Source organism: Ranitomeya imitator, chromosome 3 (assembly GCF_032444005.1).
Source record: "Ranitomeya imitator isolate aRanImi1 chromosome 3, aRanImi1.pri, whole genome shotgun sequence".
Classification (NCBI taxonomy): Eukaryota; Metazoa; Chordata; class Amphibia; order Anura; family Dendrobatidae; genus Ranitomeya; species Ranitomeya imitator.
In genome coordinates, this window is record NC_091284.1 from 323,074,318 (window position 1) to 323,086,574 (window position 12,257).

At 44.2% G+C, this 12,257-nt stretch overlaps 1 protein-coding gene across 1 annotated transcript in view; it reads left to right on the forward strand.

Moving 5' to 3' along the window:
* Positions 1 to 10,478, forward strand: part of SERINC2 (serine incorporator 2) — a 178,086-nt gene extending 167,608 nt beyond the window's left edge. The window contains exon 10 of the mRNA XM_069756675.1: positions 9,288 to 10,478. Within this exon, the coding sequence (XP_069612776.1) occupies positions 9,288 to 9,426 (139 nt within the window). The 3' untranslated portion in view covers positions 9,427 to 10,478. The remainder of the gene's footprint in view (positions 1 to 9,287) is intronic.
* The last annotated feature ends 1,779 nt before the right edge of the window (positions 10,479 to 12,257 follow it).

Here is a 12,257-nt window from a genome sequence, read left to right on the forward strand (position 1 = left end):
CCTCCATCTATTCCAGAAGACGTTGGACACGCTTTGTACCTGCCTCCATTGTCGTCTGTAGAGGTCTTTGTCATTGAATTCTCCGAGTGGAGCTTTCGGGACACAGGTTTTCTGTGTGAGTAACATTGCAGGAGTAAGGATGGATGGATCTCCAGAATCACTAGAAAGTGCTGTCAGTGGCCTGGCATTCATGATGGCTGAGACCTCTGCCAAGAACGTGGATAAACTCTCTTGTGTAAGTCTGGTGTTAGCTTGCAAGAAGATAGAGTCTAATATTCTGCGTGCTATCCCTATCATCCTTTCCCACGCACCTCCCATGTGCGAAGAGTGTGGTGGATTGAAGGTCCAGGTACATCCTTGCTCACCTAGATACCTTTCCACATTATCGATGTCCAGATTGGAAGGGATTTGGAGTTCTCTTGCCGCTCCGACGAAATTCGTACCTCGGTCAGAACGAATATGCTTCACAGGTCCTCTGATTGCGATGAAGCGTCGAAGTGCGTTTATAAAACTTGATGTGTCCATCGATTCGATTACTTCGATATGAACGGCTCTGACGGACAGACACGTGAATAGAACCGCCCAACACTTTGCTTCAGTAAGTATTTTTCTAGTCCGTCGTGTAGCCACAGACCAAGGACCGAATACATCTAGTCCAACGTTGGTGAAGGGAGGTTCAGAACTGAGTCTGTCGGGTGGAAGATTGGCCATCTTCGGATTTTGGAATGTGCCCCGGAGTTTGCGACACATAACACAGTCGAAGATGAGTTTGCTCACTCTTCTCTTAGCTCCAACTATCCATAGTTCAGCTGCCCTTAGATTTCAGTGAACAAACGGCCTTGGTGTCTCACCAAGACATGATGGTGTTGAATCAGCAGGGTTGTTACGTGATGACGTCCAGGAATTATCACCGGGTGCTTCTCTGAAACTTCTACCTCAGCTTCTTGAAGACGACCACCGACTCTCAGCAGCCCTTCTTGATCGACAATCGGATCGAGCTTCCTCAGCCCACTGACCTCAGGAATGGGTTGTCCCTTGTTGAGGTTGTCTATTTCTCTGCCATAGGTTTCTCTTTGTACGGCACGAAGTATTATAACCTTGGCTCTTTCCAGGTCGGGAGCAGTAAACGCAAGCCTGCAGTGATGCCAACCTTTACAACGTCTCTGGCTATCAGGTAGTGCTGACTTGTAGGACTGGGTTACATGAAATAGACAAGCTATAGCTCGAACAAGTGACTTCCATGTGGAGAACCTGCTGAACCGGTGAGATTCGAGGTGGCAGCTTGAAATCTCTGTATGTAGAGCAGACACTTGAGGTCGGATCTCTTCGTCTGTGTCTGGACCCACTAGTTCGAAAGTTTCAGGCCTGCTGATGTGGGACATCGAACGGTACAAAGAGGTAGGACCTGTGAACCATGAAGTGTCCTTCAGATGACTGGGTGCAACGGATCTAGTCACGTGGTCCGCAGGATTGTGATGAGTAGGTACGTAGTGCCACTGATTAGGGTCGGTGGATCTTCTTACCCGAAGTACCCGGTTGCTGACGTAGACGTAGAAGCGTCGTGTCTCGTTACAGATGTACCCCAGTACCACCTTGCTATCGGTGTAGAACTCTGCATCCCCGATCTTCAGGCCCATCGCATCCGAGACCAGCTCGGCCAACTCAACTGCGAGGACAGCAGCACAGAGTTCCAGTCTGGGTATCGTGTGTTCACGAAGTGGCGCCAATTTCGTCCGGCTCATAACGAACCCGATATGGCATTGTCCGCTTACGTCTGTGGATTTGAGGTACGCTACTGCTGCAATCGCTTTGACTGATGCATCACAGAAAATACAAAGTGTTTGCGTTTTGACCTCTGTGGATGGCACAGGAGCATACGGTCGTTTCACACGAAGGTTGGTCAGGGCTTCAAGAGACTTCCTCCACTCTGCCCACAGGTCAGCCTTTCCCGCTGGAAGTGGATCATCCCAATCAGTAGTGTCTTGGGTGAAGTCCCTGAGCATCAGCTTTCCTTGGATGGTTACTGGAGCTACGAACCCCAAGGGGTCGTATAAACTATTCACGAAGGAAAGAACTCCTCTGCGCGTGAAGGGTTTCTCATCCTTGCTGATCTGAAAGGTGAAGGTATCTGTCTTCAGGTCCCACAGCAATCCAAGGCTCCGCTGCATAGGAAGGGGGTCGATGCTGAGGTCTAAATTCTTTAGATCGCTGGAATAGTCTTCAGAGGGAAAGGCTTCCATCAACTCTCGGCTGTTGGAAGAAATCTTGTGTAACCTTAGGTTAGACTGAGCGAGCATGTCACGAGTCCTCTTTAGTAGACTGATTGCGGCCTCACTTGTCGGTGTGGACTTCAAACAGTCATCCACGTAAAAATCCTTTTCCACAAAGGACCTGACGTCCGAGCCATACTCTTCTTCACCCTTTTTGGCAGAATGTCGGAGGCCGTAGATTGCGACCGCTGGGGAAGGACTGTTCCCAAAGATGTGTACCCGCATCCGGTACTCTGCGATGTCTTCGTCCGGGTCGTTGTCACAGTACCAGAAGAACCTCAGGTAGTTTCTGTGTTCCTCTTTGACGAGAAAACAGTGGAACATCTGTTGTATGTCGGCCATAAATGCCACTGAATCTCTACGGAAACAGTAATACTTCCAGAAGTCTGTTGTTGAGGTCTGGGCCCGACAGTAAGACATCATTCAATGACACGTCTTCGCATTTGGCACTTGAGTCGAATACCACTCTAATTTGACCTGGCTTCTTAGGATGGTACACTCCGAAGATGGGCAGGTACCAACACTCCTCTCCGTGTCGAAGTGCAGGTGCAATCTCTGCGTGGTTGTTCTGGAATATCTTTCCCATGAAGGTAAAGAAATGTTCCTTCATCTCAGGTGACTTCTGAAGCTTGTGTCTTAGGGAGATGAATCTGCTGTAGACCAATTCCTTGTTGTTGGGTAGGCGTCTCCTCTGAGGTCGAAATGGTAGAGGTGCGACCCAACTATTCGCCGTATCCTTGACTATTTGTTCGTCCATGATGTCCAGGAATATCTTGTCTTCTATAGACATCGCTACCTTGTTGTCTTCCTTCGTCCTGTGGAAGACTGTACATCCTATGTGGTCTTGTTCACCTTCACAGGCGTGGTCTTCGTTGATAGGAACTGAGAAAGGGCAAGGTAGGGGAGTGCTGCTCGGTAGTTCCTTTACCAGCAGACTATTGTGACACGGCTGGAAGAGCGATGGACGTCCATTTTCTAGTGTGCTGGTAAGCATACTGTTGACTGAGACCGGCTTGTGTGCTCCTCCTAGACAGACATCTCCTACAATGACCCATCCAAGGTCTTGCCTCTGCGCGTATGGAGCATTCAGTGAGCCGTTGATATATTCTCTAGTCTTGTGGACTCGTAGTATATCTCTTCCCAGAAGTAAAGCTATTGGCGCTTCTGGTTCCAACTTGGGTATCAGGTGGGCTATACGCTTCAGGTGGGGGTGATATGTTGCCACCTCTGGTGAAGGTATCTCAGACCTGTTGTCAGGAATCTGGTTGCACTCCAGGATGGTCGGTAGTGACAGACAGGTCTGGCCATCCATGGACTCCACTTTGTATCCGGTTGCTTTCCTCCCCGCCGTCTCGACGGTACCTGAACATGTCCTAAGGGAGTAGGGAGAACTGGGGCCTACAATGCTGAAGTTGTCAAAGAAGATGGACCTGGCTAAAGACCTATTACTTTGGTCATCTAGGATTGCATATATCTTGAGCGCTTTGTCTCTGTGGCCTGTTGGATAGACTCGGACAAGGCAGATTTTTGAGCAGGATCTTCCTCCCTTGAGTCCCTTACAGATCTCCGTACATTGAGAGGTGACCGCAGGGGTGTCTTCGACGGTATTCTTCTGTTTCTCATCGTGCTCCTCTGCTTGTGACAACACTCCTGGAGGTGGTCCAGGATGCAAGGCTGTATTGTGATCCGTGCTGCTGCATTCTGCACATTTCACGCTAGCTCCACAGTTCCTGGCGAAGTGAGAGGTCGTAGCACAGCATTTGAAGCAGATGTTGTTTTCCTTGAGGAAACCTTTGTGATCCTCTAAAGTCTTCTCCCTGAAGGCTCTGCACTTTAGTAGAGGATGTGGTTTCCTGTGTAGAGGACACTGCTTACTGACATCTTGAGGTTTGCTCTCTTCCGTAGGGGGCTTAGTTGTCTTGTGTGGAGGACCTGTGGAATCAATATCAGTTTTATGGACTGCCACGGGTGTGTTACTGGGTTTGACACCAGGGGTAGTGGAACATGACATAGTGAAATTAAAACTAGGGTCATTTCTGATCTTGGCTTGCTGGGTGACAAACTCAACAAATACAGTAAAAGGAGGGAATGGTACGTTATGAATTTGTTTATACCGTGAACCATGTATAATCCACCTTTCTTGAAGATTGTAAGGAAGTTTTTGTACTATTGGATTGACACCCCTAGCAGTGTCTAAGAATGCCAATCCAGCCAAGTGACCTTCCTTCTGGGCGACCTGTAACTCTATCAATAAATCACTCAATTCTCTAAGTCTTTGATAACCCTTGGGCCCTATCTTAGGGAAATCATCAATTCTTTTGAATAAAGCATTCTCTATTACTTCTACGGACCCATAGCATTCGTCAAGTCTTTCCCACACTTTACGTAAACCTATGTGTGGGTATTCTATGTTAATGTCTCTTAGTCTTTTAGCATGCTCGACCGATTCAGTTCCAAGCCACTTTACCAGGAGATCTAACTCCTCACTACTAGAAAGGTCCAGTCCCTGAATGGCGTTCTGGAACGAAGCTCGCCATGACCTGTAGTTTTCGGCTTTGTCAGTGAACTTTACAAGTCCTTTTGTTACCAGTTCTCGGCGGGCAAAGAACTTTGCCAAGTCTATGGTGGCTTGATCAGTGTTGGTACGAGCCGGTATGTTATAGCCATGTCTAGTGTGTGGTGCATCACCATACCTGTGAGACGCTCTTGGCTTCGGACAGTCTGCATAGTACCTTTCTGGTGAAGAAGATGTCTCTTTAAGGTGAGGTGGGAGCTGTACCTTCTTCTCAGTGGAACGATAGCTGTGGCCGACTCCTCTGTGTTGGACGTCTTCTTGTTTGTAGTAGTGAAGTTCGGGGTTGGATCGATGATAATCGGCGTAGGCTGATCGTTGTAGTCTGTCGAGGGTGTTGTCCATGCTGGAGTGTCGATGAACGTACTCTGCGACACGCTGAGCTGGATCTTGCTGCTCTAGGTCTGTTCCAAGAACGTTGCTGCGTCCCTCATAATCAGGATCCTTCATGGCTTCCAAGTACTCTGCCTTAGCTATTGCAGCTGCTGCCGCTTTGTCTACCATAAGTCTTTCTAGAGACACTTGCAGGCGCGCACCTTCTGCTTCTTGCTCTGCCCGCAAACGTGCGGTTTCAGCCTGCAAACGTGCATTTTCTGCTTCATGCTCTGCTTGTCTCAGCTTTAGATGCATTTCTTTCTCGGCAAAGGAGGACCTCGCTTTGGCTGCTTCAGCTTCAGCACGAGCGACAGCGGCCAGCTCTGCTAATGATGACCTGTTAGAGCTTGCTCGTGACCTCGTCTTGAGTGAGGATGTGCTGTTTCGAGACATTGTGCGCTTAGCTGCGTACTGCTGAGTGTTTTGGCGGGAAACTGAGTCTAGGTGCGGTGAGCTTCCGCGTTGCGGGAATGATGTAGCTTCTCTTGGCGGGCTGCAGTATAGTGTCGCGGCTGTATGGCGGCTGCAGTGATACCCGAATGCAGAGCAGTGTGGGTGTTAGCGGTTCCGTACAGTCTGAACAACTACAGCCTGCGACCGGCTATCAGTTTCGCTGAAGGCAGCTAATCTGTTCTTACTTTACAATCACCGCCTGCGACTGGCGGTCTCGTTTTTCACTGTTCTGTCTTCCTCCACGTAGGATGATGTGTGGATTCCAACATACGGCTAAACCTTCATCCACATCCCAGTAAACAGACTGTGTTGATGCTTAAGTCTTATTTATTAGGGTGATGATAACCAAAACTATAACGTTGAACAGTGGACAGTATTCATAGTAGATGATCGAATAGTGAATGATGTTGATGTACAAAGTGGATGTTCAGTGAATAATCATAGTGGATGACTGATCATAGTGGATGACTGGTGAAAAACTGTAAAGAATAACAGCATTTCAGTATATGCACATACAGGGTGCAATCACATAAATAACTGGGACATTACAGCAAGAATTATACAGAGTGCATTACACAGTAATTCTAACAGCACTGCCCTATTCTATACAAGAATGCATCTATCTACATGCAGAGTACACCTGAACCTAACTGCAAGCTGCAAAGCACATCTGCCTAACTATATCTGACTATAGGAGCTGCATAAGGCTTAAATACTAACACAAACATAAGATGCATTAAACCTTTATAAACGTACCGAGATCCGTTAGGACAGGGGTAAGAAAGTAAGCGAGACAGGAGCACGTGTGCCTCTCTGCAGATCTCAGGAAAAATGGCTACTGAAGCTGGTCTTCACAAGAAGAATGTGGGCGGAACTAACCCATAAGACATTGCTCTTAGGAGGGAAAGGTTGGTAAACAACATGAAAAGTAGGCAACTGATGACCTCCAGTGGCCACAACTTGAATAACATGATAATTAACTCTCTGCACATTAAGATGGGCAGAACAACCTCTATGAAATAAGGATTTTAATAGATCATAAACTAAACATGAGTCAACAGTGTGATGCAACAGCAACAAAGGCAAATGTAATTCTGGGATGTATTAACAGAACCATACAGTGTAGATCACGCAAAGTCATTATTGCCCTCTACTCCTCTTTGGGCAGACCTCACCTGGAATACTGTGTCCAGTTTTGGGCACCACATTTAAAAAAGACATCAACAAACTGGAGCAAGTTCAGAGAAGAGCGACCAGAATGGTGACTGGTCTGCTAGCCTTGTCCTATGAGGAACGGTTACAGGATTTGGGAATGTTTAGCTTGCAGAAAAGAAGACTGAGAGGAGACATACGGTAATAGCTGTCTACAAATATCTCAAGGACTGTCACATTGTAGAAGGATCATCTGTATTCTCATTTGCACTAGGAAAGACTAGAAGCAATGGGATGAAACTGAATGGGGGGAGACACAGATTAGATATTAGAAAAACTTTTTGACAGGTTGATCAATGAGTGGAACAGGCTGCCACAAGAGGTGGTGAGTTCTCCTTCCATGGAAGGGATGATTTAGTGAATCCTGCTTTGAGCAAGGGGCTGGACCAGATGGCCCAGGATGTCCCTTCCAACTCTACCATTCTATGATTAAAAAGAAAAAAAATCAAATAAAGATTAGTTTTAAGCGGTGCTATACTCTGAAGTGCTATACTCTATACTATGTTTTTTTCTTAAATACCATTATTGGTATTGACTGCGACAATATGAAGTTAAATTGTTTTGATCAGAGCTACCTCAGAACACAGCAAACACAAGCAGGAGTTAGCCGTATAATAATATATATGGGGTGTCTCTCCGCACCTGAGCCAGATATACAGTTGTGGCAAAAAGCATTGACACCCCTGCAATTCTGTCAGATAATACTCAGTTTCTTCCTGAAAATGATTGCAATCACAAATTATTTGGTATTATTATCTTCATTTAATTTGTCTTAAATGAAAAAACACAAAAGAGAATGAAGCAAAAAGCAAAACATTGATCATTTCACACAACTCCAAAAATGGGCCAGACAAAAGTATTAGCACCCTCAGCCTAATACTTGGTTGCACAACCTTTAGCCAAAATAACTGCGACCAACTGCTTCCGGTAACCATCAATGAGTTTCTTACAATGCTCTGCTGGAATTTTAGACCATTCTTCTTTGGCAAATTGCTCCAGGTCCCTGATATTTGAAGGGTGCCTTCTCCAAACTGCCATTTTTAGATCTCTCCACAGGTGATCTATGGGATTCAGGTCTGGACTCATTGCTGGCCAAGTCTGGAAGTCTCCAGTGCTTTCTCTCAAACCATTTTTTAGTGCTTTTTGAAGTGTGTTTTGGGTCATTGTCCTGCTGGAAGACCCATGACCTCTGAGGGAGACCCAGCTTTCTCACACTGGGCCCTACATTATGCTGCAAAATGTGTTGGTAATCTTCAGACTTCATAATGCCATGCACACGGTCAAGCAGTCCAGTGCCAGAGGCAGCAAAGCAACCCCAAAACATCAGGGAACCTCTGCCATGTTTGACTGTAGGGACCGTGTTCTTTTCTTTGAATGCCTCTTTTTTTCTCCTGTAAACTCTATGTTGATGCCTTTGCCCAAAAAGCTCTACTTTTGTCTCATCTGACCAGAGAACATTCTTCCAAAACGTTTTAGGCTTTTTCAGGCAAGTTTTGGCAAACTCCAGCCTGGCTTTTTTATATCTCTGGGTAAGAAGTGGGGTCTTCCTGGGTCTCCTACCATACAGTCCCTTTTCATTCAGATGCCGATGGATAGTACGGGTTGACACTGTTGTAACCTCGAACTGCAGGGCAGCTTGAACTTGTTTGGATGTTAGTCGAGGTTCTTTATCCAACATCCGCACAATCCTGTGTTGAAATCTCTTGTCAATTTTTCTTTTCCGTCCACATCTAGGGAGGTTAGCCACAGTGCCATGGGCTTTAAACTTCTTGATGATACTGCGCACGGTAGACGCAGGAACATTCAGGTCTTTGGAGATGGACTTGTAGCCTTGAGATTGCTCATTCTTCCTCACAATTTGGTTTCTCAAGTCCTCAGACAGTTCTTTGGTCTTCTTTCTTTTCTCCATGCTCAATGTGGTACACACAAGGACACAGGACAGAGGTTGAGTCAACTTCAATCCATGTCAACTGGCTGCAAGTGTGATTTAGTTATTGCCAACACCTGTTAGGTGCCACAGGTAAGTTACAGGTGCTGTTAATTACACAAATTAGAGAAGCATCACATGATTTTTCGAACAGTGCCAATACTTTTGTCCACCCCTTTTTTTATGTTTGGTGTGGTATTATATCCAATTTGGCTTTAGGACAATTCTTTTTGTGTTTTTTCATTTTATACCAATTAAATGAAGATAATAACAAAGAATTTGTGTTTGCAATCATTTTCAGGAAGAAACTGAGTATTATCTGACAAAATTGCAGGAGTGTCAATACTTTTGGCCACAACTGTAACTATACCTGTGTGTGTGTGTATAGATAGAGCTAGTAAAATAGTTTTCTTTTAACAGAACAGTATATAAATTCTTATATGATTCAACAATCTTTTTTCTTCTGTTCTGTTTTCAGGCCAGGTTCATCTGATCTCTCCCTGACTAGTCCTTGGTCAGCTGTATGGGTGAAGATTTCCTCCAGCTGGGTTGGGCTCCTTCTTTACTTCTGGACACTAATGGCACCCTTGATTTTTCCTGACAGGGAATTCAGATAATCTGTGAAGTCATGCTGTGGGTTTGAAGGATTTATTTTTTTAGTATGAAATGTTCTGTGCCTGACACCAGACATCATATATTAAGTGCTGAGTATATGATGAGTCTGAATAAGCAGACATGCTGACCCAATAAACTGTAAGAAAAGGTTCATTCAGCTCACCCTTAGGCTGCCGTCACACTAGCAGTATTTGGTCAGTATTTTACATCAGTATTTGTAAGCCAAAACCAGGAGTGGGTGATAAATACAGAAGTGGTGCATATGTTTCTATTATACTTTTCCTCTATTTGTTCCACTCCTGGTTTTGGCTTACACATACTGATGTAAAATACTGACCAAATACTGCTAGTGTGACGGCAGCCTTTGAGAGCACTTCATTAGTTCCATGAGCGGGGCATGGGATGTCATCTCTGCCAGACATGGAGGCAAGGATCCAGCTCCAGCAGATAAAATGATGAATCATTATTCAAATCACTATCGAAAATTGTTGGCATTGTTGTGACAAACAAATTAAAAGTGGTTGGAGTGTGAAAGAAACATGGTATGAACCGAACGCGGATCCTTGCTTCTATTCACGCATGCTATCCCAATGCAGTGTCCCTACATGGCAGTCTAGGGCACAAGGCTCTGTTTTAATACAGGAAATATAATGGCATAGGGGATCCAGGTCATATAATGATCCCAGTCACACTGTCAGACACTATTGTATAATGCCACTATCATCAGAAGCCTTATTGGGAAGTGATTCTCACAAGTCATTTTATAAATCTGTGCCTTAAATAGTATTCACCAAATGATGTATATGAGTGTCTCTGTCTTGGCAGCATGTTCTATGCATAACAGGGTTGAGTGTGATCTCTCCCCGACAACTCCTGAGAGAAACCACACATTATAGTTTTTGAATGGTTTTACAAGCCCTTTTGTATAACATAACCAGGACATTGTTTATTGCTCTACTGCTTTGTATTTTCTTTTGTAAAATATTTTTATATGATTAATATTTTGTCTTGTATTTCACACTTGTTACTCTATAAATAAAATGTTTAAAAGTTATATCATTCTTTATTATGCATATGTATAGAATATATGGTGCAATAATATTCCTCAGCGCTTTACGGACATCATCCCTGTCCTCATTGGAGCTCACAATCGAAATTCCCTATCAGTATGGTATGTCTTTGGAATGTGGGAGAACATACAAACTCCTTACAGATGTTGTCCTTGGGGGTATATGAACCTGGGATCCCAGTGATGCATGGCTGTAGTGCTAACCACTGAGCCACCGTGCTGCCCAAAGCTTTCTTTTTCCCTGTTGGACATTGAAATGTTTGTATATTTGGATTTTGTGTTTCTCATAGTTATTACAATCTTCTCAAACATGTACTATTGGGTTTGTTTTATTGATTTTTCCAGGATCTGTGAGTCTTAAGTAATCACATACTGGTAGGTAGATTTTTCTCTGTATCACAAGGGGACGACAAAGTGCAGCTCAATTAAATAATATTTTAGTTGTGGATGGGCTATATGAAATGTGACAAACAGATGGCAGCAGTGATAACACCATGGAGAATGCAGAGTGCCAATCATTCCAGGTCAGTCCTCTGAGGTGTGATGAGACAAAGACGCAATGGAGAGGGCTGACTATTTTTTCAACCAGATGATTTATTTTTTTAACCTATGCTTTGAATACATAGATATCCTCCTTGTACCTGAAGGGAGCTGATCTTCGTACAGTAAAAAAGATAGTATAAAACTGATGCCCGGAAGATGCAGCTGTAGACAAGCACTGAGCAAGTGTATGGCCAGTGCCATTATCAAAGACCGTTTACAGGGTGGACATCTCCTGTAGGTAATTGTGGTTGCCCCTGACATTCCTATGAGCAGCAGTCATTCTTTATAAGCCGTGCCCAAGGTTTAATGAATCATCCGCCTTTTTAATCATAGGCTCTATGCTGTGTTTTTCTACCTTATCTTGCTGCTGGAAACAACAATTACAAAGCTGATTCATATATTCTCTGTCTCCACTGTATAATGCCACACAAAAGACCTTTCTTTCATCTCTTATTTTGGTTTAAAATACCATATATAGATATTTCAATGTCAGTCTGATGTATAACCCAAATATGATGTCACTGTGCAGGAGGCTTGTGCATGAGAATGCTCACGTAACATGTGCTACGTGTGTGATCTGGTATTTCTTCAGAAACTGTCTGTTCAGATACCTGAAGTGGTTAGCATAAAAGTAATTTCACACAAGCTTTTCTTTTTTTGGTGCATTCTGTCAGTGTGTGCAATGCACTGCATATGGACCAACTATGGCCTATATGCAAGTGTATATATGGACAATTGTGCACATGGACCTCCGATTTACCAGGAACAAAATAGCAGCAAGTGCTAATGTTTCCAGACCAGACTAGTGCTTGTATGTTTCAGGCAGCTTCTGCCCACAAACTGCACACCGATGTTATTCAATAGGGCGTGCAGGACTGAATGAATGTCCATGTGACAAAATCTCAGCATGCATTGTTCTCTTTCGATTTGAGAATAGACTAGACTATTCTACTCTCTGGCTGCACAACAAAATCAGATGCCATACAGGTCATTAATATACTTTGTGCAGATACATTGCAGTTAATTAACATAGAAAACTGTTTGCTCTTTACAAATTTTTAAAATTGTGGTATATAAAGTGGATGATTTTTTATATATGAGCTGACATAAAATTATAGGTTACCAAGAATAGGGGGGGGGGTTTGAAGTGCTGTATGACACGAATACACAACACAGAGGTTTTTTTATGCATTATTATAATAACAAATGTCAGAATATGTA